The 22,714-nt window shown below is 49.9% G+C and overlaps 1 protein-coding gene across 2 annotated transcripts in view; it reads right to left on the bottom strand.

Annotated features, from left to right (window-relative positions):
• Nucleotides 1-22,714, bottom strand: part of IGSF21 (immunoglobin superfamily member 21) — a 45,287-nt gene that overhangs the window by 9,736 nt on the left and 12,837 nt on the right. The window contains exons 2-3 of one of the 2 annotated variants that reach the window (XM_074558457.1): nucleotides 11,331-11,443; nucleotides 3,336-3,457 (exon numbers count right to left, since the gene is read on the bottom strand). In XM_074558457.1, coding sequence (XP_074414558.1) covers nucleotides 3,336-3,457; nucleotides 11,331-11,443 — 235 coding nt within the window. Of the gene's footprint in view, nucleotides 1-3,335; nucleotides 3,458-11,278; nucleotides 11,444-22,714 lie in introns of those variants that run through there. The other variant, XM_074558458.1, reaches the window with a different exon arrangement.

Below are 22,714 nucleotides of genomic sequence, written 5' to 3'. Positions count from 1 at the left end.
ACTTCTCCAGCTGGAGACATCCCATATTTCCAATTGGAAGTGCTATCCCACCTCTCCAGCAGGAAACATCCCACCTTTCAGTCAGGACCATCATCCCACCTCTGTGGCTGAAAACATCCGGCCTTTCCGGTCGGAAGCATTATCCCACCTCTCCAGCTGGCATCATCCCACCTCACTGCCTGGAGACATCCCTCCCTTCCAGTCAGAAGCATCATCCCAACTTCTCCAGCTGGAGACATCCCACATTTCCAGTCAAGACCATTATCCCACCTCAATGCCTGGAAGCATCCCACCTTTCCAGTCAGAAGCAATATCCCACCTCACTGGCTGGAAGTATTATCCCACTTCTCCAGCTGGAAGCATCCCACATTTCCAGTCAGGACCATCATCCCACCTCAATAGTTGGAAGCATCCCACATTTCCAGTTGGAAGCGTTATCCCACCTCACTGGACGGTGGCATCCCACCTTTCTAGTTGGGATGATCCCACCACACTGCCTGGGAATATTCAGCCTTTCTGGTTGGAGCCATTATCCCACCTCTCCAGCTGGAAAGATCCCACATTTCCAGTCATCACTATCCCATTTCTCCCACTGGAAGCATCCCGCATTTCCAGTCGGGACCATTATCCCATCCCACTATCCAGAAGCCTCATCCTGCTTTTCCAGCAACATTCCACCTTTCCAGCTAGCACAGCCATCCCTCCGTGGTGGAGAAGAGCATCCCAGCACCATCCCACTTTCCATCTGGCAACATTCCCTCTTCCAGGAGATCCATCCCATCTTCTGACCAGCAACATTCCTTCATTCCTTCTTCCAGGAGACACGCCCCACCTTCTCGATGGCAGCATTCCCTCTTCCAGGAGATCCATCCCATCTTCTGGCTGGCAGTATTCCCTCTTCCAGGAGATCCATCCCTGCTCTCTGGCTGGCAGTATTCCCTCTTCCAGGAGATCCATCCCTGCTCTCTGGCTGGAAGCATTCCCTCTTCCAGGAGATCCATCCCACCTTCTGGCCAGCAGCATTCCCTCTTCCAGGAGATCCATTCCAGCTCCTTGCTGGCAGCATTCCCTCAAACCCTCTTCCAGGAGATCCATCCCATTTTCCGACTGGCAGCATTCCTTCTTCCAGGACATCCATCCTGCCTTCTGGATGGCAGCATTTCCTCATTCCCTTTTCCAGGAGATCCATTCCACCTTCCACCTGGCAGCATTCTCTCTTCCAGGAGATCCATCTCACCTTCTGGCCAGCAGCATTCCCTCATTCCCTTTACCAGGAGGTCCATCTCTCCTCTCCAGCAGCCTCATCCCACCTCACCCATCCCATGCGGACACGAGCGATTTCCTCATGGAGCATCCCGGTTATAAATCCCACTTGGAGGAATTTTCCCTTCCGGGTGGATTCCAACTCTGCTTTTCCCTTCTCCCAGCCCCTGGCTGCCTTCCCGCTCCAAGGATCCTCCTGGAAGTGAACATTCCCTCCTTTCCATGGATACAACGCTTCCATGGAGCCTCCACCATCTGTTCCAGGCTCCGATTATCCACGCACGGATTGGGAATCTCCCATTAGCCGCACTTCGGAGCGGCTCCAATCCCGCTCCAGCCCTTTTGGAAGGATTCCTTTGGATTTTCACATGGATTTTGGGGCCTGGCAGGCTCATTTTGGAATTCCCAAGGATGGGAGACAGGGAACAACCAGCCCTGGAAAGGCAAATGCTCCCTGGCACATCCTGGAGTTGGAAATACAGGGACAAAGGGATTTGGGAATTCCTAATGAGGGTGGAATTTTAATTAAGGGGAAGGGGAAAAAAAACGGGATTGGAGGGGTTGGATCTCTCCCAGCTTTGCTCTTCATGGCACAGAGCCAGGATGGAAAGAGGCGGCGCTGGAGCCCCTGGGCTGCGCTGATAAGGCCGGGAAAACGCTGATAAGGAGTGGGAAAAGGCTGATAAGGAACCGGGAAAACGCAGATGTGGCTGGCTTCTCCTGGGATAACGTTCTCTGGGATGGTTCCTCCTGGGATAACCCTGATCATGAGCGGGAAAACGCTGATAAAGCTGACTCCACCCGGGAAAATGCTGATAAGGAGGGTTCCATGTGGGAAAACGCTGATAAGAAACCGGGAAAATGCAGAAGTGGCCGGATTGTCCCGGGATAATTCTGCCCGGGAAAACGCTGATAAGGACGGGGATAATGCTGATAAGGACCAGGGTAACACTGATAAGGATGGCTCCTCCTGGGATAAAGCTCCTTGGGATGGCTCCAGCTGAACCTCGGCAAAGATTCCTCAAAAAAGGGAGAGAAGAAATAGATGGATGGAAAAAAGAAAGGGAGAATGAACAGGAGGAAAAGCCTGGATTGGGAAATGCTTCCTCCATCCCCAGACTTTTCCTGGCTTTGCCCCAATTCTTTGGGAGAGCCCAAAATCCATCAGGACCATCCCAAAAAATCCAATGACTGGGAAAAGCAGCTCTGGGAATGATCTCCTCAGGCTGGCTCCTGTTTTCCTTGGGAAAAAAAGACAATACAATGAAAACCCTTTTCCCACTGACATCTCCCAGCTCCATGCCCAATTTCCCGGACATTCCCGAGGCTTTCAAGTGCCTGGGAATTTTCTGCTCCCAAATTCCATTTGTTCTACAACATGTGGAGAGAGGGAGGAAAACAGAGAGCTGGAGCCAGGAAAAGTGGGAGCATTTCCTTGTCAGGTCCGGGAAATATTCCATGAGCAGGGAAGGGGTGATTCCTTGTTGCTGCTCCAGGATTATCCCAGTTCCTCATGCCATGAGCTGGGAATGTTTGATCCTTGTTTCCAGTTCAGGGATTCTCCTGATATCCCTTTTTCCATGGAATGTTTCAATCCTTGTTCCTGCTCCAGGATTTTCCCAGTCTCATTTCCAGAGGAAACGAGACTGGAAGGGGACGGGGAGGAAGGGAAATTTGTTCCCAGTTTTTCCCCTCGGATGAAGCCTCTCCTGACCTTTTTGCCAAACTCCAGAGTTGGTTTTAGAGCAGCAGGAATGGAGCAGGTATGGAATCAGGAATAAACCTGGAATCCTGGAAGTGATTCCCACTTGGATTAAAAGCAAGGATGCGCTCCCGTGCCTGTTTTATAAATAAACATGGATCTGTTTTTCCCAATTTTCCCAAGCTTTGGATTTCTCTGCCCATTCCCACCTCTAAAAATCCTCATTTTTCCCACCTTTTCCCTGAGAATCATCAGGAAAACGGGAACAATGCTTGGATGGGGCGTGGTTTCTGCTGGAATCCTTTCAATGGGGCCAAAAATAGGGAAAAAAATTCCTAAAAATTTGAATTAACAGGGAGAAAGGACTCACCGCACGGTGGATTGGTAAACGAGGTCTTCCCGCTTCCGGTAGTTTTCCATCTGGGAAAAGTTGGTGGAAAACATGGCATCGAAGGTGAAGATCTTCTGCTTGATGGTGCCACCGTCAGTGACCTGCGGGAAACAACCCCAGGGTCCCAAATCTGGGAATTTTGGGCCCTTTTTGGAATAGTTCAAAGGGTTTTCATTCCAAGAATTTGAATAAATTGATTTTTATTTGAATAAATTTGTTTAAATTTGAATGTATTTATTTAGATTTTAATAGATTTATTTGCATTTTGAAATAATTTTTAATATTTTGGTATTTATTTAGATTTGGATAAATAAATTTGTATTTTAATCTGTATTAAATGGCATAAATACATTGATTTTAATATTTTATGTTGTGCATTTTGATGCTTACATTAGAATTGTACTTTTTGGTTTTGTTTTTATTTTTGTTTTTTTATTTTATGTTTATTTTAAGGTTTGTTTTTGTTTTTGTTTTTGCTTTTATTTTGGTTTTGGTTTTGTTTTATTATATAATGGTTTCCACATCTATCCATAGAATCCCAGCATCTTTCATCTTGGAATTTATGGATTTATGATGCCCCTGCTGGGGTGAAATCAAAATCCACATTTTCCATCCCGTTATTCCATTTTCCAGCTGGGAATTGTAATTTTTAACTGGAAAATGGTTTTTTTTTTTTTTTAATATTCTATTCCCTGTGTCTCCCAATGCCTCTGGATTTATCTTCCCTGCTTTTGAGCAGTTTTAGTGGAAAAATATGGAGGAAAATGGGAATTTTGGGGCTAAACCAGCTTCCAGAGAGTGAAAATTCCTATTTTAAAATAAACCACGAATAACAGAAGATTATTTCGGGATTAAATCCTCAAATTCAACATTTCCCAAGGACAAAACCCCGAATCCCCACCCAGCACTTGGCCAAAATTCCGCCGTTATTCCCCATTTCTTCTTTTCCCTCCTTTTTTATGGCAAAAAGTGGTGGAAAAGGAGGAAAAAAATCCATCACTAAAAGAACTCTTCCACTTTATTATCCCAGGCTGAGGCTTTTATGGGAAAGAAATTCCACCCTAGCACAGATGTGGGATAAAGAAAAGCGGGAAAAAGGACGGGAGTTGTAAATCCCCGGCCTTGGGAAGTTTCCAGGGAACTTCCCAATGATTTTTTGGGATTTTCTTTGGGTTTGAGGAGAAACCTGGGAGCTGCTTCAGGATGGAGAAGGGATCCAAATCCAAAGGGATTTAAGGGATTCTTTTAGGATGGGAAGCGCTGGGAATGGTGGAGGTTGTGCCCATGGATCGGGGATTTGCAGCCCTGGGATTTTCCCAGCACATCTGGACAGATGTGGGCCCAAATCCTGCCCCATCCAAGGGGAGCCGGAATCACCCTCTGGGAATCCTCACAATCGCTGAGAATTGGGAGAGCTGCTTCTAATCCTGAGGGAATTCCAGGGAATTCCAGGAAAAGGCTGATCAGGAATTCTGTCTCTCCAGGGATCAGCCCTAATTCCAGCCTTTTATCCAGGCCTGGGGGAGATTTTTTGGGAAGAGAAACTCCATAGCAATTTGCAGCCCAACACTTCCTGATGGGAATCAAAAAAGGAGGATAATAAGGCAGCATCCCATGTTTCCTATTCCAATGGATGTCTCCAATTCCAGGAATTTTGGGAAAAGGAGCCCAGCAACACATTCCAGGCGCTGCTTCCTTATTCATAAATCCCAGGAAAAATTCCATTCCCACCAAAACTCCCGCCTGCTGTCCTCCACAGTGACCCGAACAAATCCCCAAATCCATTAAAATGAACATTTGCTGTTCCCAAAATCCATTCAGATCTCTGGAGTGTCCCATTAGAACGCCCAAAGGAACCAAAATCATTGGGAAGGGATGGATGTGGGATGAAAGGACCGGAACTGGGATCTGATCCAGGCTCTGTGTCCCGAGGATGGATCGATGGATTCCCTTTCTCCAAGCAAATGGAAATGGCTCTGGAAAGAGGGAAAATTCCCTGGAGCGGCTGCAGCACTCCCAGTGGTTGTTGGGGAAGGGATGGGAGGATGCAATGTCCACGTCAGAGCCACCAGGAAAACTCTTTATCCTTGAAAACTCCAGATTTAGGATTTTCCTGGCCATTCCCTAGAAAATCAACTGGGAAAAACTTGTTATCCTGGAAAACCCCAGATTTGGGGGTTTTTTCCTGGCCATTTCCTGGAGATTCAACCAGGAAATCTCTTTATCCTGGAAAATTATAGATTTAGGATTTTCCTACCCATTTCCTGGAGAATCACAACATTGGGAAAAACTCCTCATCCTGGAAAACTCCAGATTTAGGATTTTCCTGGCCATTCCCTGGAGAATCAACTGAGAAAAACCTGTTATCCTGGAAAACCTCAGATTTAGGGTTTTTTCCTGGCCATTCCTGGGAGAATCACAAAAATGGGAAGAGCTCATTATCCTGGAAAACTCCAGATTTAGGTTTTTCCTTCCCATACCCTAGAGAATCAACCAGGAAAATGCTTTATCCTGGAAAACTCCAGATTTAGGATCTCCCTGCCCATTCCCTGAAGAATCAACTGGAAAAAACTCAATATCCTGGAAAATTCCTGGTTTCACTTTTTCCTGCTCATTGCCTGGAGAATCAACCAGGAAAACTCTATCCTGGAAAACTCCAGATTTAGGATTTTCCTGCCCATTCCCTGGAGAAGCAAACAGGAAAATTTGTTATCCTGGAAAACTTTGAATTTAGGTTTTTTCCTGCCTCCCTCACCCATTTCCCAGGGATCACAACCAATGGGAAAAACTCATTATCCTGGAAAACTCTGGATTTAGGTTTTTCCCATACTCCAGGGATACTACACAGAACAATCCCCATACTCCAGGGATACTACTAGAAGCAATGCCAGGGCCCTGCTCCCAGCAATCCCAGCTCCAATTCATTCCCTTCCCGCTAATTACCCTGAGCACCAAACTCTAATTAATGGAGGCAGAGCTCTGCGGGCTCCCCTCCATTCCCACCCTTCCTGGACATCCCAGGAATCCCACACAGCACCAGGGAATGATGTCTGACATCCCAAACCCACCAAACCCCGTTTGCAATTCCCAAATTTCCATTTTCCAAGCCCAGCCCAACCCAGCTCCGCTTCCCTTCCTGCTGCAGAGAATGCTGCTCCGGATTGGAGCCTCCAAGGATTTCCCCTCCCTCTCCTGCTTCCCTGTTATTTTTCCTGATCTCCACTGGGAAAAGAAGTAATTTTCCCAATTCCCATCCTGGAACCAACCACACAAATGTGGTGCAACCCCAGAGATGCCTGCACTGGGACAAGGAACAGCTCCAGGTGTTCCCAGCCGCATTCCGAGCGGATTCTGCCACCCCATCTCCTGCTGAGGCTTTCTCAGGAGCTCTCCAGGTGCAGATCTGTGTTCACACCTGTTCCCGGGAACATCACACCTTGCGGAGGTGTTGGGAGTGTTGGATGTTAATTAACGCCTCCGCCTGTGGGATGTGTTCCTGTTTATTCTGGGAAAAATTCCCTTTGCTCATCCTGGGAATGCTGAAATCGGCGGTGTTCCAGCAGCTGAGGGGTTTCCCAGCAGGAGGAAAGGGTTGTCCCTGTCTGTCCCTCATCCCTGGGGAATCCAGGGGAATTGCTGGAATTGTGGGTGCGGGTTGCAGTGTGGGGCTTCTCCGTGGGGTTTCACCCATGGGATGAGGTTCCTCAGCCTCGTAGTCCACAGATCCCAATGGGATCACCCACCTGGGAATTATGGACCCATCCCTAGGGTTATGGATCCATCCCATGTGTTATGGATTTATCCCACAGGTTATGGATCTGTCCCATGGGTTATGGATCTGTCCCATGGGTTATGGAACCATCCTGTGGGTTATGGATGTACCCTGTGTGTTATGGGTCTATCCTACAGGTTATGGATACATTCCAGGGGTTATGGATCCATCCCATGGGTTATGGATCTGTCCCATGGGTTACGGATCCATCCCATGGGTTATGGATGTATCCTCTGTGGGTTATGGGTCTATCCCACAGGTTATGGACACATTCCAGGGGTTACAGATCTATCACACAGATTATGGATTTATCCCATGGGTTATGGATCCATCCCAGGGGTTATGGATTTATCCCAGGGGTTATGGATGTACCCTGTGTGTTATGGGTCTATCCCACAGGTTATGGATACATTCCAGGGGTTATGGATCCACCCCATGAGTTATGGATCCATCCTATGGGTTATGGATCTGTCCCATGGGTTATGGATCCATCCTGTGGGTTATGGATGCACCCTGTGGGTTATGGATGTACCCTGTAGGTTATGTATCCATCCCACGGGTTATGGATGTACCCTGTGGGTTATGGGTCTATCCCACAGGTTATGGACACATTCCAGGGGTTACGGATCTATCACACAGATTATGGATTTATCCCATGGGTTATGGATCTATCCCAGGGGTTATGGATTCATCCCCAGGGTTATGGATGTACCATGTGGGTTATGGATTTATCCCAAGGGTTAATGATCCATCCCATAAGTTATGGATTCATCCTAGGGGTTATGGATCCATCCCAGGGCTTACGGATCCATCCCATGGGTTATGGATGTATCCTCTGTGGGTTATGGGTTTATCCCACAGGTTATGGATACATTCCAGGGGTTATGGATCCATCCCAGGTGTTATGGATGTACCATGTGGGTTAGGGATCCATCCCACAGGTTACACATCCATCCCAGAGGTTACAGATCCATCCCACAGGTTATGGATCCATCCCAGGGGTTACAGATCCATCCCACAGGTTACAGATCCATCCTAAGGGTTACGGATCCATCCCAGGGGTTATGGATCCATCCCAAGGGTTATGGATCTGTCCCATGGATTACGGATCCATCCCAGGGGTTGTGGACCCATCCCAGGGGTTATGGACATACCATATGGGATAGGGATCTATCCCAGGGGTTATGGATTCATCCCAGTGGTTATGGATCCATCCCATGGGGTCCATCCCACGGGATCCATCTCAGGAGTTATCCCCACCAAAGTGCTGCCATTGACTTTTCCTCCTCTCTCCCCCTTTTCCCTGCCCCATCCCGCCCCTGGAGCAGCTCGGATCCCTCAGACTCCAGGAGCTCCCTCTGCTCCCTGTCCAATAAATCACGGGAACGAGGAGCCGGGCGTGACCCCAATCCAGCGCTCCAGAGCCACATTCCCGTGATTTACGGGCGGAATAAACGGAACCCACAGCTCCAGAGGCTCCTCCCCAGCTCTCCCAGATCCATCCATCACCTCCAACACCCTGGAGCTGCCACTGGAGCTTTGGGAAGCTGCAAAAGTCCAGGAGTGAGGCAAGACAGGGAGAAAAACAGGGAAAAAAACCCTTAAAATCAGGAAGGAATTGGGCAAATCCTGCAATGCTCCACAAAAACTTGCCAAAACTGGGAAACTTCCTGGGAAAGGAGCAAGAAGGAAGGAGTGGTAAAAACTCCTGGAAGAAATGGGGGATTTGTGGGGATGAAAATCCAAGCTGGGATATTTCTGCCCTTCCTTTTGCCTCGGAGGTTTCTCCGAGCATCGTTTGCTCCGGAGCAGCAGCCGCTCCCACATCCCTGCTCGCAGGGGGGATTATGCAAATCCAGCTCCGGGGAAAGTGGGTTAATCCAATATTACCCAGTGGAAAAGGGAAGGAAAAACCTGGTGGAGACGGCGGAGCCAGCAGAAAAAAAATTCCTCCCTAAAATAAGGAGGGAAGTGAAATCAATTCCAAGCTGGGATTTTGGATTCGGGGCAAGTTTTGGGTTCTGTTCCCTGCCTGTCCAGCATTTAGGGGTCCATGCATAAATAATTATTGGAAAATCCATCTCAGATTCCATGGAGAATTCCGCCACATTCCAACAGCTGGATTTGCACCCATCCTTTCCCTGTTTATAAACTTGGGAATGGAGGAGAGCATTAAGGAAGGGCAGCTCCTTGTTCAGGGAGCAGGAACAGGATGGGAAATCCAAGGAAAAATATTCCCAGCTGCTCCATCTGATGCCACTGGCACCACTCGCTCTCTCTTTGCCTCCTCCAGGAGTTTTCCCTGGAAAACTTCAGGATTTCTTGGATAAAACTATTTGTGGTTGGCAGCTCATCCCAAATTTCCCGGGAGAAAGCTCAGGATTGGTGAACCTGAGGCTGGATCAAGGCTTGGGAAGGATGATCCAGGGGCAGCTCCAGCCTCCAAATCCTTCCTTTCCTAAAGAAAACCAGGCTCCAAATCCCCCTTTTCCCAAAGAAAACCAACATCCAAATCCTTCCTTTCCTGAATAAAATCACTCTCAAAATTCCTCTTTCCAAATAAAACTGGCCCCCAAATTTACCTTTCCAAAATAAAACCAACATCCAAATCCTTCCTTTCCCAAAGAAAACCAGGCTCCAAATCCTCCCTTTCCCAAATTAATACAACATCCAAATCCTTCCTTTCCCAAATAAATCAATCTTAAAATTCCCCATTCCCAAATAAAACCAGGCTCCAAATTCTCTTTCCCTAATAAAGCTAGGCTCCAAATTCCCTTTCCCAAATAAAACCAGACTCCAAATTCCCCTTTCCCAAATAAAACCAGGAGCTTCCCTGCTGTTCAACATCCCAAATTCCCAAACGTATTTGGAACAGGGAAAGTTTGGGGTTTTTTAAAAACCTATACATGACGAACCCCAAACCTCCGATATCCCAAATTTTCCCGATTCTGTTGTTTCTCACACCATTCCTCCCTTTTCCCCATAATTTTCCACCCGCCAACCTCTTGGCAGAGAGGTGCCAATCTCAGCTCCAACTCCAAATCCCAACCCAATCCCGAGTCATCCCTAAACCCACCTGGCAGCCACTCCAAGAAAAAAAGGATGGGGGCTCCATGTGGAGCCCAAATCCAATGATGATCCCAAATCTCGATGATCCCAAATCCAATGATGAACCCAAATCCCGATGAACCCAAACCCCAATGATCCCAAATCCCAATGATCCCCAAATCCCAATAAACCCAAATCCTGATGATTCCAAGTCCCAATGAACCCAAATCCCGATGAACCCAAACCCCAATGATCCCAAATCCCGATGAACCTAAACCTCAATGATCCCAAATCCCAATGAAGCCAAATCGTGATGAACCCAAACCCCAATGATCCCAAATCCCGATGATCCCAAATCCCAATGAACCCAAATCCTGATGATTCCAAGTCCCAATGAACCCAAACCCCAATGATCCCAAATCCCGATGAACCCAAATCCCAATGAACCCAAATCCTGATGATTCCAAGTCCCAATGAACCCAAATCCCGATGAACCCAAACCCAAATGATCCCAAATCCCGATGATTCCAAGTCCCAATGAACCCAAATCCCAATGAACCCAAATCCCAATGAACCCAAATCCCGATGAACCCAAATCCCGATGATTCCAAATCCCAATGATCCCAAATCCCGATGAACCCAAACCCCAATGATCCCAAATCCCGATCAACCCAAATCCCAATGAAGCCAAATCGCGATGATTCCAAACCCCAATGATCCCAAATCCCGATGAACCCTAACCCAAATGATCCCAAATCCCGATGAACCTAAACCCCAATGATCCCAAATCCCAATGAAGCCAAATTGCGATGAACCCAAACCCAAATGATCCCAAATCCCGATGAACTCGAATCCCAATGAACCCAAATCCTGATGATCCCAAATCCCAATGAACCCAAATCCCGATGAACCTAAACCCCGATGATTCCAAATCCCAATGAACCCAAATCCCGATGAACCCAAATCCATCCTGCATCCCTCCCAGCCTCATTTCCCGCGTGCAGCCCAGCTGCCTCCCTCCTCCTCCTCCTCCTCCTCCCAGGAATTGATATTCCCATCAGCCCGAGCTCCGTCTGCTTTTCCTGCCTCATCCAGCCCTGACCTTCTGTTCCCGGCCGGCTCCGCATTCCCATTCCCGAGGCGTCGGAGCTCACCCGGTACCAGACGATCTCCCGCATTTTCCCGTCGGTTTTGAAGTTGCATTTCAGGGTCACGGCGTCTCCCACCACCACCGGGGGCAGGGGCTCGATGCTGACGGTCAGATATCCTGGAAAAGTGGGGGGAAAAGGCAGGGAAAGGGATCTGAGCTCCAGGGAAGTTTGAAATTGGTGGTTTCCAGGGATTTTATGGATTAATGGCACTGTTGGATGCTGGGGAAAGCCCTGATCGCTCACAGGGCCACCCCAATGATTCCAAAAAAGCCAAAATTGAAGGAAATCCTTCCTGAATTTGGGAAAATCCCAGCTGCCATTCCCACAGCAAATTCCTGTCCTTCCTATGGCTTCCCCTTGGGCTCCATCATCTCTCCCTATTCCCTGCCCTGTGCTTGCACAAAACTTCCCAAATTCCTCATTCCCAGTGGAAATTCCCCAACAGCTTCCCCCAAGGATGTACAACCCCCACCCAGGGGTTTTCCAGATCCTTCCCCATCTCCCCAAGTCCAGATTCCAGATCCATCCTCGATCCAGAGAGAAATACAGAGCTGATGGGCAGCTCCGTCCTTTCCTTTTGTCCCTCTTTCCCCTCAATTTGTTGGGAAATTGGGAGCAGGGAGCAGCCGGGGGGGCAGCAGGGACGGGAATTGCATTCCTGGTTTATTTTCCTGCCTTTCCTGCAGCTGTTGGGAATTGTTGGATTGACAGCCTGGCAAATCCCAGGCATCCTTCCCTGACACCGGGACATCCCAAAAAACCCCTCATCCACTCCAAATCCCGTTTTTTAAAAATCTCTCCTCGCACCAGGTGGGAAAAGAGCTGAGCAAAAGTCCAGGAAACAGGAGCAGTTTTGGAAACGGGACTGGAAATCAGAGATTCCTTTGTGGAAGATGCCCTGGGAGGGCAGAAGGTGAATTCCCGGGATTTTGTGTGCCTCCCAGGCGGTGATCCCGAGGCTCAGCATTCCTTGTAAAACAACTTGGAGGTGTTTGTGCCATAAATCCCAGGCACGACCTGCGGGAGAACACGCTCCGGGAACACGTGCCGGCTGCGGCAGCAGGGCAGCGTGGCCTGGAATATTGAACACCGGGAAAAAGCCGGAAAATCCCGTTTTGTGCTGCTTTTGGGGGCTGCGGGAACAGCTCTGCACAAAGAAATGTGAAAGGGAAAAGTGGATTTTTGGGATTGTTTGGGGGTAGGGCTGAGGGTTAAATCTCTTTTCAGCCCCAAATGATGCTTGGAATGAGGGAATTTTGGTGTTGCATCACGGAATCCTGGTTTTCCTAGCTGGGAGCCACCCAAACCCTGGTCAACATTCCCAGTCCGCCTGTGGCCGGCTCCTTTCCAGCCTCTCCCTGCCTGCCCAGGGTTTATTTTTGTTCCTAAAGCGGGGATTAAATCCCTGCGATTGCCAAGGCTGCACGAGGGCCCCTTGGATTCGGGGCTGTGCGGATGGAAAAGTCAGGAACGGGAGGAGGAGGAGGAGGAGGAGGAGGAGGAGGAGGAGGGAGGAAGGGCAGCCGAGGTCTCTCCGGCTGCCCCGATTCCCCTCGCTCGGCTTTTGACATTTCCGAACGCCGGGATGAGCAACAGGCACGGGAAAGCGGCGGGGAAGGAGGGGGATGAGCAAATCCTTGGCAGCGCGGCAGGATCCGCCCCAAGGAATTGGGGATGGAGCCTCCGTGCGTGCGGAAGAGCTCCGGCTTTCCATGGAGCCCCCGGGTGGGATCGCAGCTCCCGCCTTTCCCCCGGATCAGCCGGAGATTAAAGGGAGCTGGGGAGGAACTGGCAAAGCTGGAGCAAAGATTGGATTTTCACTCCTGTCCGTGGGATGTGGAGATCCAGGAGTTCCCAGCTCAGCATTTCCGGATGGTTTCTATCCCTTTCCCCACGTTATTCCCTTCCAGACCCGTGCACTTCCATGAAAAACCATTCCCATCCCAGTCCAGAGCAGAGATTGGATTTTCCCCCTGTCCATGGGATCCAGGAGTTCCCAGCTCAGCATTTCTGAATTATTTTTATCCCTTTTCCCATGTTATTTCCTTCCAGACCTGTGCATTTCCATGCAAAACTGTCCCCACCCCAGTCCAGAGCAGAGATTTCCCTGTCCATGTGGTCCAGGAGTTCCCAGCTCAGCATTTCCGGATGTTTTCCATCCCTTTTCCCACGTTATTCCCTTCCATACCCATGCACATCCATGCAAAACCATCCCCATTGCAGTCCAGAGCACAGATTGGATTTTCCCCCTGTCCATGGGATCCAGGAGTTCCCAGCTCAGCATTTCTGAATTATTTTTATCCCTTTTCCCACGTTATTCCCTTCCAGACCTGTGCATGTCCATGCAAAACTGTCCCCACCCCAGTCCAGAGCACAGATTGGATTTTTCCCCCTGTCCATGGGATCCAGGAGTTCCCAGCTCAGCATTTCTGAATTATTTTTATCCCTTTTCCCACATTATTTCCTTCCAGACCTGTGCATTTCCATGCAAAACTGTCCCCACCCCAGTCCAGAGCAGAGATTCCCCTGTCCATGTGGTCCAGGAGTTCCCAGCTCAGCATTTCCGGATGTTTTCCATCCCTTTTCCCACGTTATTCCCTTCCAGACCCGTGCACTTCCATGCAAAACCATCCCCATCCCAGTCCAGAGCAGAGATTGGATTTTTCCCCCTGTCCATGGGATCCAGGAGTTCCCAGCTCAGCATTTCCGGATGTTTTCCATCCCTTTTCCCATGTTATTCCCTTCCAGACCTGTGCATGTCCATGCAAAACCATTCCCATCCCAGTCCAGAGCACAGATTGGATTTTCCCCCTGTCCATGGGATCCAGGAGTTCCCAGCTCAGCATTTCCAGATGTTTTCCATCTCCCTTTTCCCACGTTATTCCCTTCCATACCCATGCACATCCATGCAAAACCATCCCCATTGCAGTCCAGAGCACAGATTGGATTTTTCCCCCTGTCCATGGGATCCAGGAGTTCCCAGCTCAGCATTTCCGGATGTTTTCCATCCCTTTTCCCACGTTATTCCCTTCCAGACCTGTGCATGTCCATGCAAAACCATTCCCATCCCAGTCCAGAGCAGAGATTGGATTTTCCCCCTGTCCATGGGATCCAGGAGTTCCCAGCTCAGCATTTCTGAATTATTTTTATCCCCCTTTCCCTCGTTATTCCCTTCCAGAAATGTGCATTTCCATGGGAAAGGGATCCATCCCCATCCCAGTCCAGCCAAGGCTTTTGGTGGTGTTTGGAATTTTCCCTGATTTTTGGTGGAATTTTAAAGTCAAAAAGAAGCAAGTTTGGGATGGCCCCAGCCACTCCCATGCAGCAAATCCACCCATCCAAGCATTTTCCCAAGAAAATCCCCCTCCAAACCCACCCCTGACCTGCATCTCCTGTGTGGCCAAAAAAAACCCCCAAAATTGGAATTTTTCCTTTCTCTGCTTCCTCCATGTGCTGTAAAACCACTCAGAGATGGCATTTGGAGCAGCTTCCACCATATTCCTGGGAATTCTTGGGCCTTAAATCCAGACATTTGGTCCCTAAAAACACCAGGGTGGAACCACAGGATGCTCCCAAACTTCTCCTGCATGGAAGCTCTGGAGCTCCAGGATTTATTGCTGTGGTGCTGTGGGATCAGGATCCCACAGAGAGCTGATTCCAGAGCCCTGGAAAAGGCAGGAAGGGGAAAATTCAAACACTCCAAGAGCATCCATGCCCAAATCCAGTGCAAAACTGTGGGATCTCAGCACCTCAGGACTGAGGTGCCGAGTCACCAAGACCACCCTTGGGGGGCTCGGGAGTCCTGGAATGTTCCAGAAGTGTCTGGTGGCTGGACTTTGATCCTACACGGGAGACGACACCTGTATGAGGACAGGAGGATTTCACCGGGGTGAATGGTGAAGGGATTGGTTAATTAGAGGGTGAAACACAGGGTTTAGGATTTCTGTACAGGGGGGTTTAGAGAAGTAAGATGGAGGAATTGGGGCGTGTCCTGTCCTTCTTCTTCTTCTTCTTCTCCTCCATCTTCTGTAGTGATGGTGGCACTTTGGGATTGGTCATTACTGAAAGTGCACCGGGCAATAAGGGTGAAAGGTATTGGGGAAAAATGATAAATATTGTACACGTAACTTTGGGAATAAAGATAGGTGACTGCCTGAAGGGCGAGACAGTGTGCTCATGGCTGGCTGCTGAGCAGACCTCTGTCGGGCCGAGAGAAAATCTTTTAGATAAACAATTAATAAACACCGAGACCGAAAGAAGAACTGAAGCCTCTTCTCGTCCTTCGATACGCGGGCTGCCCCAAGGCCACCTCGGGCCTTTCCAGGCCATCCAAACAGCCGAAAACCGGACACAAAACCAGCCCAGAAGTTGTGGAAAAGAAAGAGAGAAGAGGGAGAGGGAAACAGATGCCGAGTCCCCACAGGAGCCGGCCAAGGATGCGTGGAGGGGAGGGGGAAAAGCGGGAAAACAAAGGGAAATAAAGCAGGAATCCAGATGGAGCCGTCCAGACCCCGCTGCTTGGCTGCGGCTGACGTGCGAATCCCATCCCTCATCCTCCCCTTCCCTTCGCCTCCCGACAGGGAACAACTGCCAGGTGCCAGCGCTGCTCCCAAGCCTCCCTCAGCTCCCTCTTTTTTTGGGAATTACTGAGGAGAACAAAGCGGCCGTGACGGGAACGGCTGGGTGGGAAGAACTCTCCCAAAAAGAAGAGCCCATCCCAAATTTGTGACATTTCTGTCATCCCTCTCGTTATCAGCCTCCCTTTATCAGCGTCCCCTTCTCAGCCTCGCTCCGCTTCCCCTTTGCTCTTTTCAATCCGAGATTTTTCCAGAGAATGCCGGGCCCGGCCTCCCCCGGATCGGATTCAGCCCTCTGGAAATTCATCCCTCTGATTAGATGGCAGCCCTGGGGAGGAGAGGATATTTTTGCTGGCGATCGCTGGGAATTCTGGCACCGTCCAGTTTAAGGGGGATTTTAAAAAAAGGGAAAAGGGAAGGAGGGGGAGGAGAGGGGGAAGGGAGGGATAAAGGAAATGTCCTTTGAAATCGGGAGTGACGCGTTCATAAAGGAGAGCATCGGAACAAGCTCGGTGCTTCCAATTACAAAAGAGCTCCCAGGGATGAGGCAGGAATTGCTCCAGCCCTGGAAGTGTGGGATGCTGGATAAAGACCCCATTTCCAGCCCTTTCCAGAATTTTGTGGGGATTTCTGCCCACGAACGCAGCCGGACACTCCATGGGAATGGCCAGGGCGGCTGGAATCCCTCCGAGGTTCCTGGGGAGGATGGGATGGGATGGGATGGGATGGGATGGGATGGGATGGGATGGGATGGGATGGGATGGGAATGGGATGGGATGGGATGGGAATGGGATGGAAATGGGGATGGGATGGGATGGGATGGGATGGGATGGGATGGGATGGGATGGGATGGGATGGGATGGGATGGGATGGGATGGGAATGGGATGGAAATGGGGATGGGATGGGATGGGATGGGAGGGGATGGGATGGGATGGGATGGGATGGGATGGGATGGGATGGGATGGGATGGGATGGGGATGTCCCAGGGAAAGGCCTTGGAGCAATGGAGCCTTCCAAGGAATCCCAGCACCACATGGAGCCCCACATCTTTCCCAGGCACCGCATTCCTTACATCCCACCTGGAAATCCAAAATTTATTTGTGGAGATCACCCAGCGCTCCCATTCCTGGGTATCTCATCTCCAGGTGCTTCCCAAAAATCTCAAACCAATGGAATTCTGGAACTGGATTGGAAGGGACCTGGGCAGGGACTCCTCCCACTATCCCAGGCTGCTCCAAGCCCTGCCCAAGCTTGGGCAAATCCTGGGATGGGGCAGCCCCAGCTGAGGATGGATTTTCCCCCTTTCCGTGTCCCCAAAGTCCAACCTGTCCCCATCCTTTTAGGAACGGTCCTTGGAAGCAGGACCATGGATCTGAGTGGACTGGGAGCTCAGGATGGAGCCAGAGGAGGGGATTCTTGGGATCCAGCAGCTCCATCCCCCTCTGGAATGTCCCCAGCCTCCTCGAGGAGCCGGTGACAACACAAACACTTCATCATTTTAATTAGCCAGTGATTAACGGGGCTTATCCATAATTCCCCCCTGTTCCTCCACCTCCCTTTTCCAAGGGCTGGGATGAGATGGGAAAACCAGGAGGGAACAGGAAAACAGACACCAGCACTCCCTTAACCGGCCAATATCCCAAAATTCCCAGGATTTAAGGAGAGCAGGAGACATTTCACCCCTTTCAGTGGGATCCAAAGGCATGCAAATCCCCCTGGAAAAATCTGGGAGTACTCCTGCAAATTCCTGACTGCAGAATGTCCACGGCCGTGGCGGATCCAGGGATGGAAGTCCCGGATCCTCAAGAACCAAACGTGCCCTGACTGGCGGCGCTTTGCAACATCTTGTCCATGAAAAATTCAGCAGCTCCAGTTGTTCCTGGGAACGCAGCAAATTCCTTCCTGCTCCCTTCCCGGCCCCGGCCATGCTTTATTTATGACATTCCAGGACAATTTACAGTCAGAATATGATGCTGCCTCTTGTCGTTAACCCGGGAGGGCTCCAAGGGCAAAGAATTCCCAGCTGGCCCCATCCAGGGAGGTGGAATTTTGCTGAATCTGGAGCTTTTCCTCCTGGAAAGCTGCGGCAGGATTTTATTTCTTGTTTAAACAGGAATAAGCGTCTGGCACGGGTTTAACACCAGCCAGGGAATGGGACATGACAGCTGGAGTCGGCGCCGCGCTTCCAAGGAAAACAGGCCTTTGGGAAGTGGGGAAAATGGATTGGGGGATCCTTGTGCTGAGTTTTCCCTGGATATTCAGCTTTGCTTCCCAAAAATCCACCAGCTCAGTGCCAGCGGGGTTAAACCTCCCCAACCCCTCCATCGCCCTCCCAAAAGTCATCCTGGCTTTTGGAAAATGGGCATATTCCCTAAAATAAACCCGGCAAAATTGGCGTCACCCCCAGGAGAGGAGGAGCCCGGCTGGCAGGGAGCGAATGGCATTAATCCCGGGAAAATGGGATATTAACGGGCCGAGCAGACAATTAAGAGCCAGTAATTAAAATTCCTCTTCCCTCACAAACATCTCATTAGGCGCCGCTTCCCTCCCTCATTTCCATAAGTGGGAGGGAACGATTCCGCAGCTGGATCTGGAATTATTCCTTAGGCGGGGCTGCTGGACCAAACCAGCTCCTAAATTTTTAGGGATCAGGAGAAAATGTATGGAATGAGCAGGGGGACATCCAGCCCATGCTTGGGGTCCATTTTTCTCCAATTAGTGGGATGCAGAACCTGATGGATCCTATGGATGTGCCCCGAGCCTCTTTGTGATGGGAATCAATGGTTTGGATCAATCCTTTGGATCGATCCATGGATTGAGCGCGGCCCTTTGGCCTCCCAGCCCCTTTCAAATGAAGATGAAGTGAGGGAACCACTTCAAGGCAGGCTCCGGGGGCTGTTTCCAGTCCATTCCATGGGCCAAACTTGTGGGAATTATGGAATGATGGAATTTTATGGATCAATTCAGCCTGGAGAAGCTGAGGCTGCTCCATCCCTGGAAGTGTCCAAGGCCTGGTTGGGCTTGGAGCAAAGTGGGGAAGGTGTCCCAGTCCATGGCAGGGACTGGGATGGGATTTAAGGTCCCTCCAATCCAACCCATTCCATGATTCCTCATTTTTATAAAATAGGCATAAAACAAACCCACAAATCCCAGCCTCCAAGGATTTCAGCACCTAAATCCCATCGAGATGGAATTTTTAACCACTGTCCAGCTTCCTGTTTTTCCTTAAATCCCAGATTCCTCCTAAGCAAAATATCCCAAAGAAAAGGTATCCCAAAATATCCCAGTCCAAAGAAAATGGATGAATTCCCAATTTGCTCCGTGCCATGATTCCCAATGTCCATGGGAAGCATCTCCAACACCACCTGAGGGCTTCCCAAGGATTGATTCTGATGGATCTTCAGGAAAAATCCATTTTTGGGCTGGTTTTCTCCTCATGATGAACTCCAGAGTCACTTTTATGTTCTGGAGGGGTGGGATCGGCTCCGAGATTCCAGCGGCTCCAGAGGCAGCAGAAAAATGAGGAATGAGACGCAAATGGATCCTGCTGGGCTAAAAACATTCCAAACATTCCGGCTCCGTGGGATTTTCACCCCATCAGCACAACCTCAGCACAATAAAGGATTTCAGATGGAGGAGGAGAGTTTGGGCACTTTGGGAGTGGAAAGTCTTCAGGAAATTTGGGATTGGGGAGCCTCCCAATGGTGCCATGTCCCATCTCTCCAATTCCAATCTCCGTCCTCTTTCCACCTCCTCCTTCCCACATTTCCACTTTTCCCTGTCCAGTTTCCTTCCCACAACCACTCAAGCCCGGCTCTCTCCATGCCCAGTAAATCCCAGGAAAACTCCAGCATTTTCCACCTTTGCCGCGCCTCCCGACAAACAAATCCGGGTGGGATTGAGCCGTCGGAATCAGCCCCGTGGCTGGGGCACGGGCTGGAATAAATCCTCGAACGTCTTCATCCGGCTTTTCCCAAGCTCCTCGGAGCTGTTCCGGCTCATTGGAGCACGGGATGAGGGAGCCCGTTCCCGGCTTGGCTTCGGCTCGCGGCGTCGATTTCGTGCTTGTTCGACATCTCCGGCACAAACCCACAGGGAATGCGGCGTTCCAGGAAAAAGATGGATGTTTGGAGGGAAAACCGTGACGGCTTTAGCTGGAGGGAGACCAGGCCCTGCTACAAACCTCCGGAATGGCTTTGGAATCATTTGGATGTTGTGGGCGTCCCTCATCCCAAAAATCCAGGGATTTCCTGGATGCCCAGAGATGAAATTCCATGGTGGATCTAAGGGCTGCATCCTGCCCATCCTGGGAGATAAATCCAGGCTACAAAACCAGGGATGCTGGAAAAGTGAGCATTTCAGGATGAACACAGGAAAAGCATGGTTGGAGGGAAGCGACAGCCACCAGAAAATCAGGATCAGCTGGATTTGGGAAGTCCCTGGGATAGATGGAACAAAACCAGGGGTGCTGGAAAAGGGAGGATTTGGGGGTGAACACAAGTAAAATAGGACTGGAGGGAAGCAACATCCATTGGAAAGCCAGGATCTGGGAGATTTGGGAAGTATTTCCCTGGGATGGATGGGAATTATCTTCTGCTTGGGACAAAATTCCAACACCCCCAAAACTGAACCCCCCTGGAAGAGAATCCCTCTCCATGAAAACACACAAAGAAGGATCCAAGACCCTCCCAAGGCTTGGGAAACCCCTCCCAATCCCAAAACTCCTTAAATCAACTCCGTCAAGGCGCAGCTGGTGCAGAAAAGATGGATTTTCCCGGCCCACGCCGCTTATCAGCGGGAATGTGGTGGCTGCATTGATATTCCCGGTGATTTATGGGATTTTATCCCCCTGCCCGCACAGCCTGGGAATGCAGGGCCGTAAATCACACACGGAATATTTATCTCCGCATGGGAAGGATGTTTAGGAGCATTTACCGAAGTGCTGAGAAGTTTTATTTATAACTTTTCCCCCCCCTTTGCACTTCCAACATTTCCATAAAGTCCCTCGGCCTCCCGGCGGCACTGGAGGGGGGAATATTTCATCTCCACATCTTCATCCCACTGATATTCCCGTAAAATAAAACGCTGGACATCCCACTGGAGCTCCCACAGCTGCTCAAAGTGGTGGCTTCGGATGGGTCATTGGGATTTGGGATTTTGGGAAGAGCTTGGAAGAGGTTGTGGGGTTGGAATTTCAGGAAGAGCTCTGGATGGGTTGTTGGGTTGGGATCATGGGAAGAGTTCCTGGTGGATCTTCGGGTTGGGATTTTTGGAAGAGTTTGGGATGGGTCAATGGGTCTGGATTTTGGGAAGAGCTCCTGGGTTGGTGGATCAGGATTTTGGGAAAAGTCGGATGTTTGTCATCATTCCTCTGTCCTTTCTCTTGTTCCATTAACGCCTTTTCCTCATTATCTAAGGATTTTTCCAGATTTTTCATTTTGTTTAGATCATTTTGGGTGCATTCAGAATCCAAAACAATGCCTCATCCCAGGAAAGGTGGGAAGGTGAATCCAGCAGAGCCAAATTCCCTCAGAAACCTGGCGCCATCCCTAATTTGGGGCAACGGCTTTGCCAGCACCTCACGGCCTCTTCCCAGATGTTGGAACAGCTGCCGGAGCCAAAACGGAGCCAAAAATTCCGCAGGGCCAGGCTGGGTCTGAGACGCCTCGTTTGATAAATGGAGATCATGGCCCTCATTTGCATCTATGCAAATATGCAAATCAGGCCTGATTCCTAGCTGCCAAACAACTCCCCCCAAGTTATTTAAGGCAGAATTCCCCAAATTGGTCGCTCCTCGATTTTATTGCCATTCCATGGGGTGAAGCCAATGGATTTTGGGCAAACAAGGCCCAGCAGGTGGGAGGTTCCACCTCTCATCCCAAATTTTCCCTTTTCCCTATAAACAAACCCTGTTCCTGCAGGATTTCCTCCACATCAGCTGGATTTTCCTGTTTTCCACCCGGAAGTGCTTCCACCCCCAATCTGGGCTGCAGGGCAGGAATTCCCTCCTGCTGATAAATCCCAGGAGGGAGTTCCTTCCTCCTTTTTCCAGCAGATCCCAATGACACCCGGGAACTGTTTAAAAAATCCCAATTTTTCCTTCTTTTCCCCCATTTTTTCCATCTCCCCCCAGCTGCCCCATGGATCACTCTCCAATCCATTTCCATGGATTTTTGTCTATCCCCAGCAAATCCCAAGATCACCAGACAGGGATTTTTCCTACAATCCCAACTTTGCCAAGCGAGAGCGACCACTGACCACCAAGTCCAATGGAATGCCTCCGGAATGGCTCAACATTCCCTAAAATCCTTCCATCAGAGCATGGTGCCTCCTCAGCACCTGGATTAACCTGGATTAACGCTCCAAACCGGCATGTCCAGGTGCCCTGAGGCTAAAAATTCCCCCTCTTCTGCTTTTCCCTGGTTTTTAATCAAGCAGCTCCATGGAAAACACAGCGGGGTCTGATCTCCGTGTGCAGATGTGGAATTAATCCTGAATTATGTGTGGCGGGAGAAGGAGAGGCTGCATCCTAATCCTGCATTGAAAAAGATTGGAAATGGGATTTTTCCCCACACCATCAAATTCCCGGCTCTCCTTTTCCAGCAGCTCAGCGCTGCATCCTGACGAGGAAGAGATTCCTGCCAGCTGGATGCTCCTGGAGTTTCCCAGGAAGCTGCGCCCTCTGAATGCCACCCCTGGGCACCAGGATTATGGAAAACCTCACCTGGCATAAAGGATTTTATCCCCACATGGTGTTGCCGCACAAAATCCATCCCAGGAATGCAATTCCAGAGTAAAAAAAAGAGAAT

The sequence above is a fragment of the Zonotrichia albicollis genome, chromosome 25, assembly GCF_047830755.1.
Source record: "Zonotrichia albicollis isolate bZonAlb1 chromosome 25, bZonAlb1.hap1, whole genome shotgun sequence".
NCBI lineage: Eukaryota > Metazoa > Chordata > Aves > Passeriformes > Passerellidae > Zonotrichia > Zonotrichia albicollis.
Note: the sequence above shows the minus strand (reverse complement) of the source record. Positions and strands in the feature narration are given on the sequence as shown.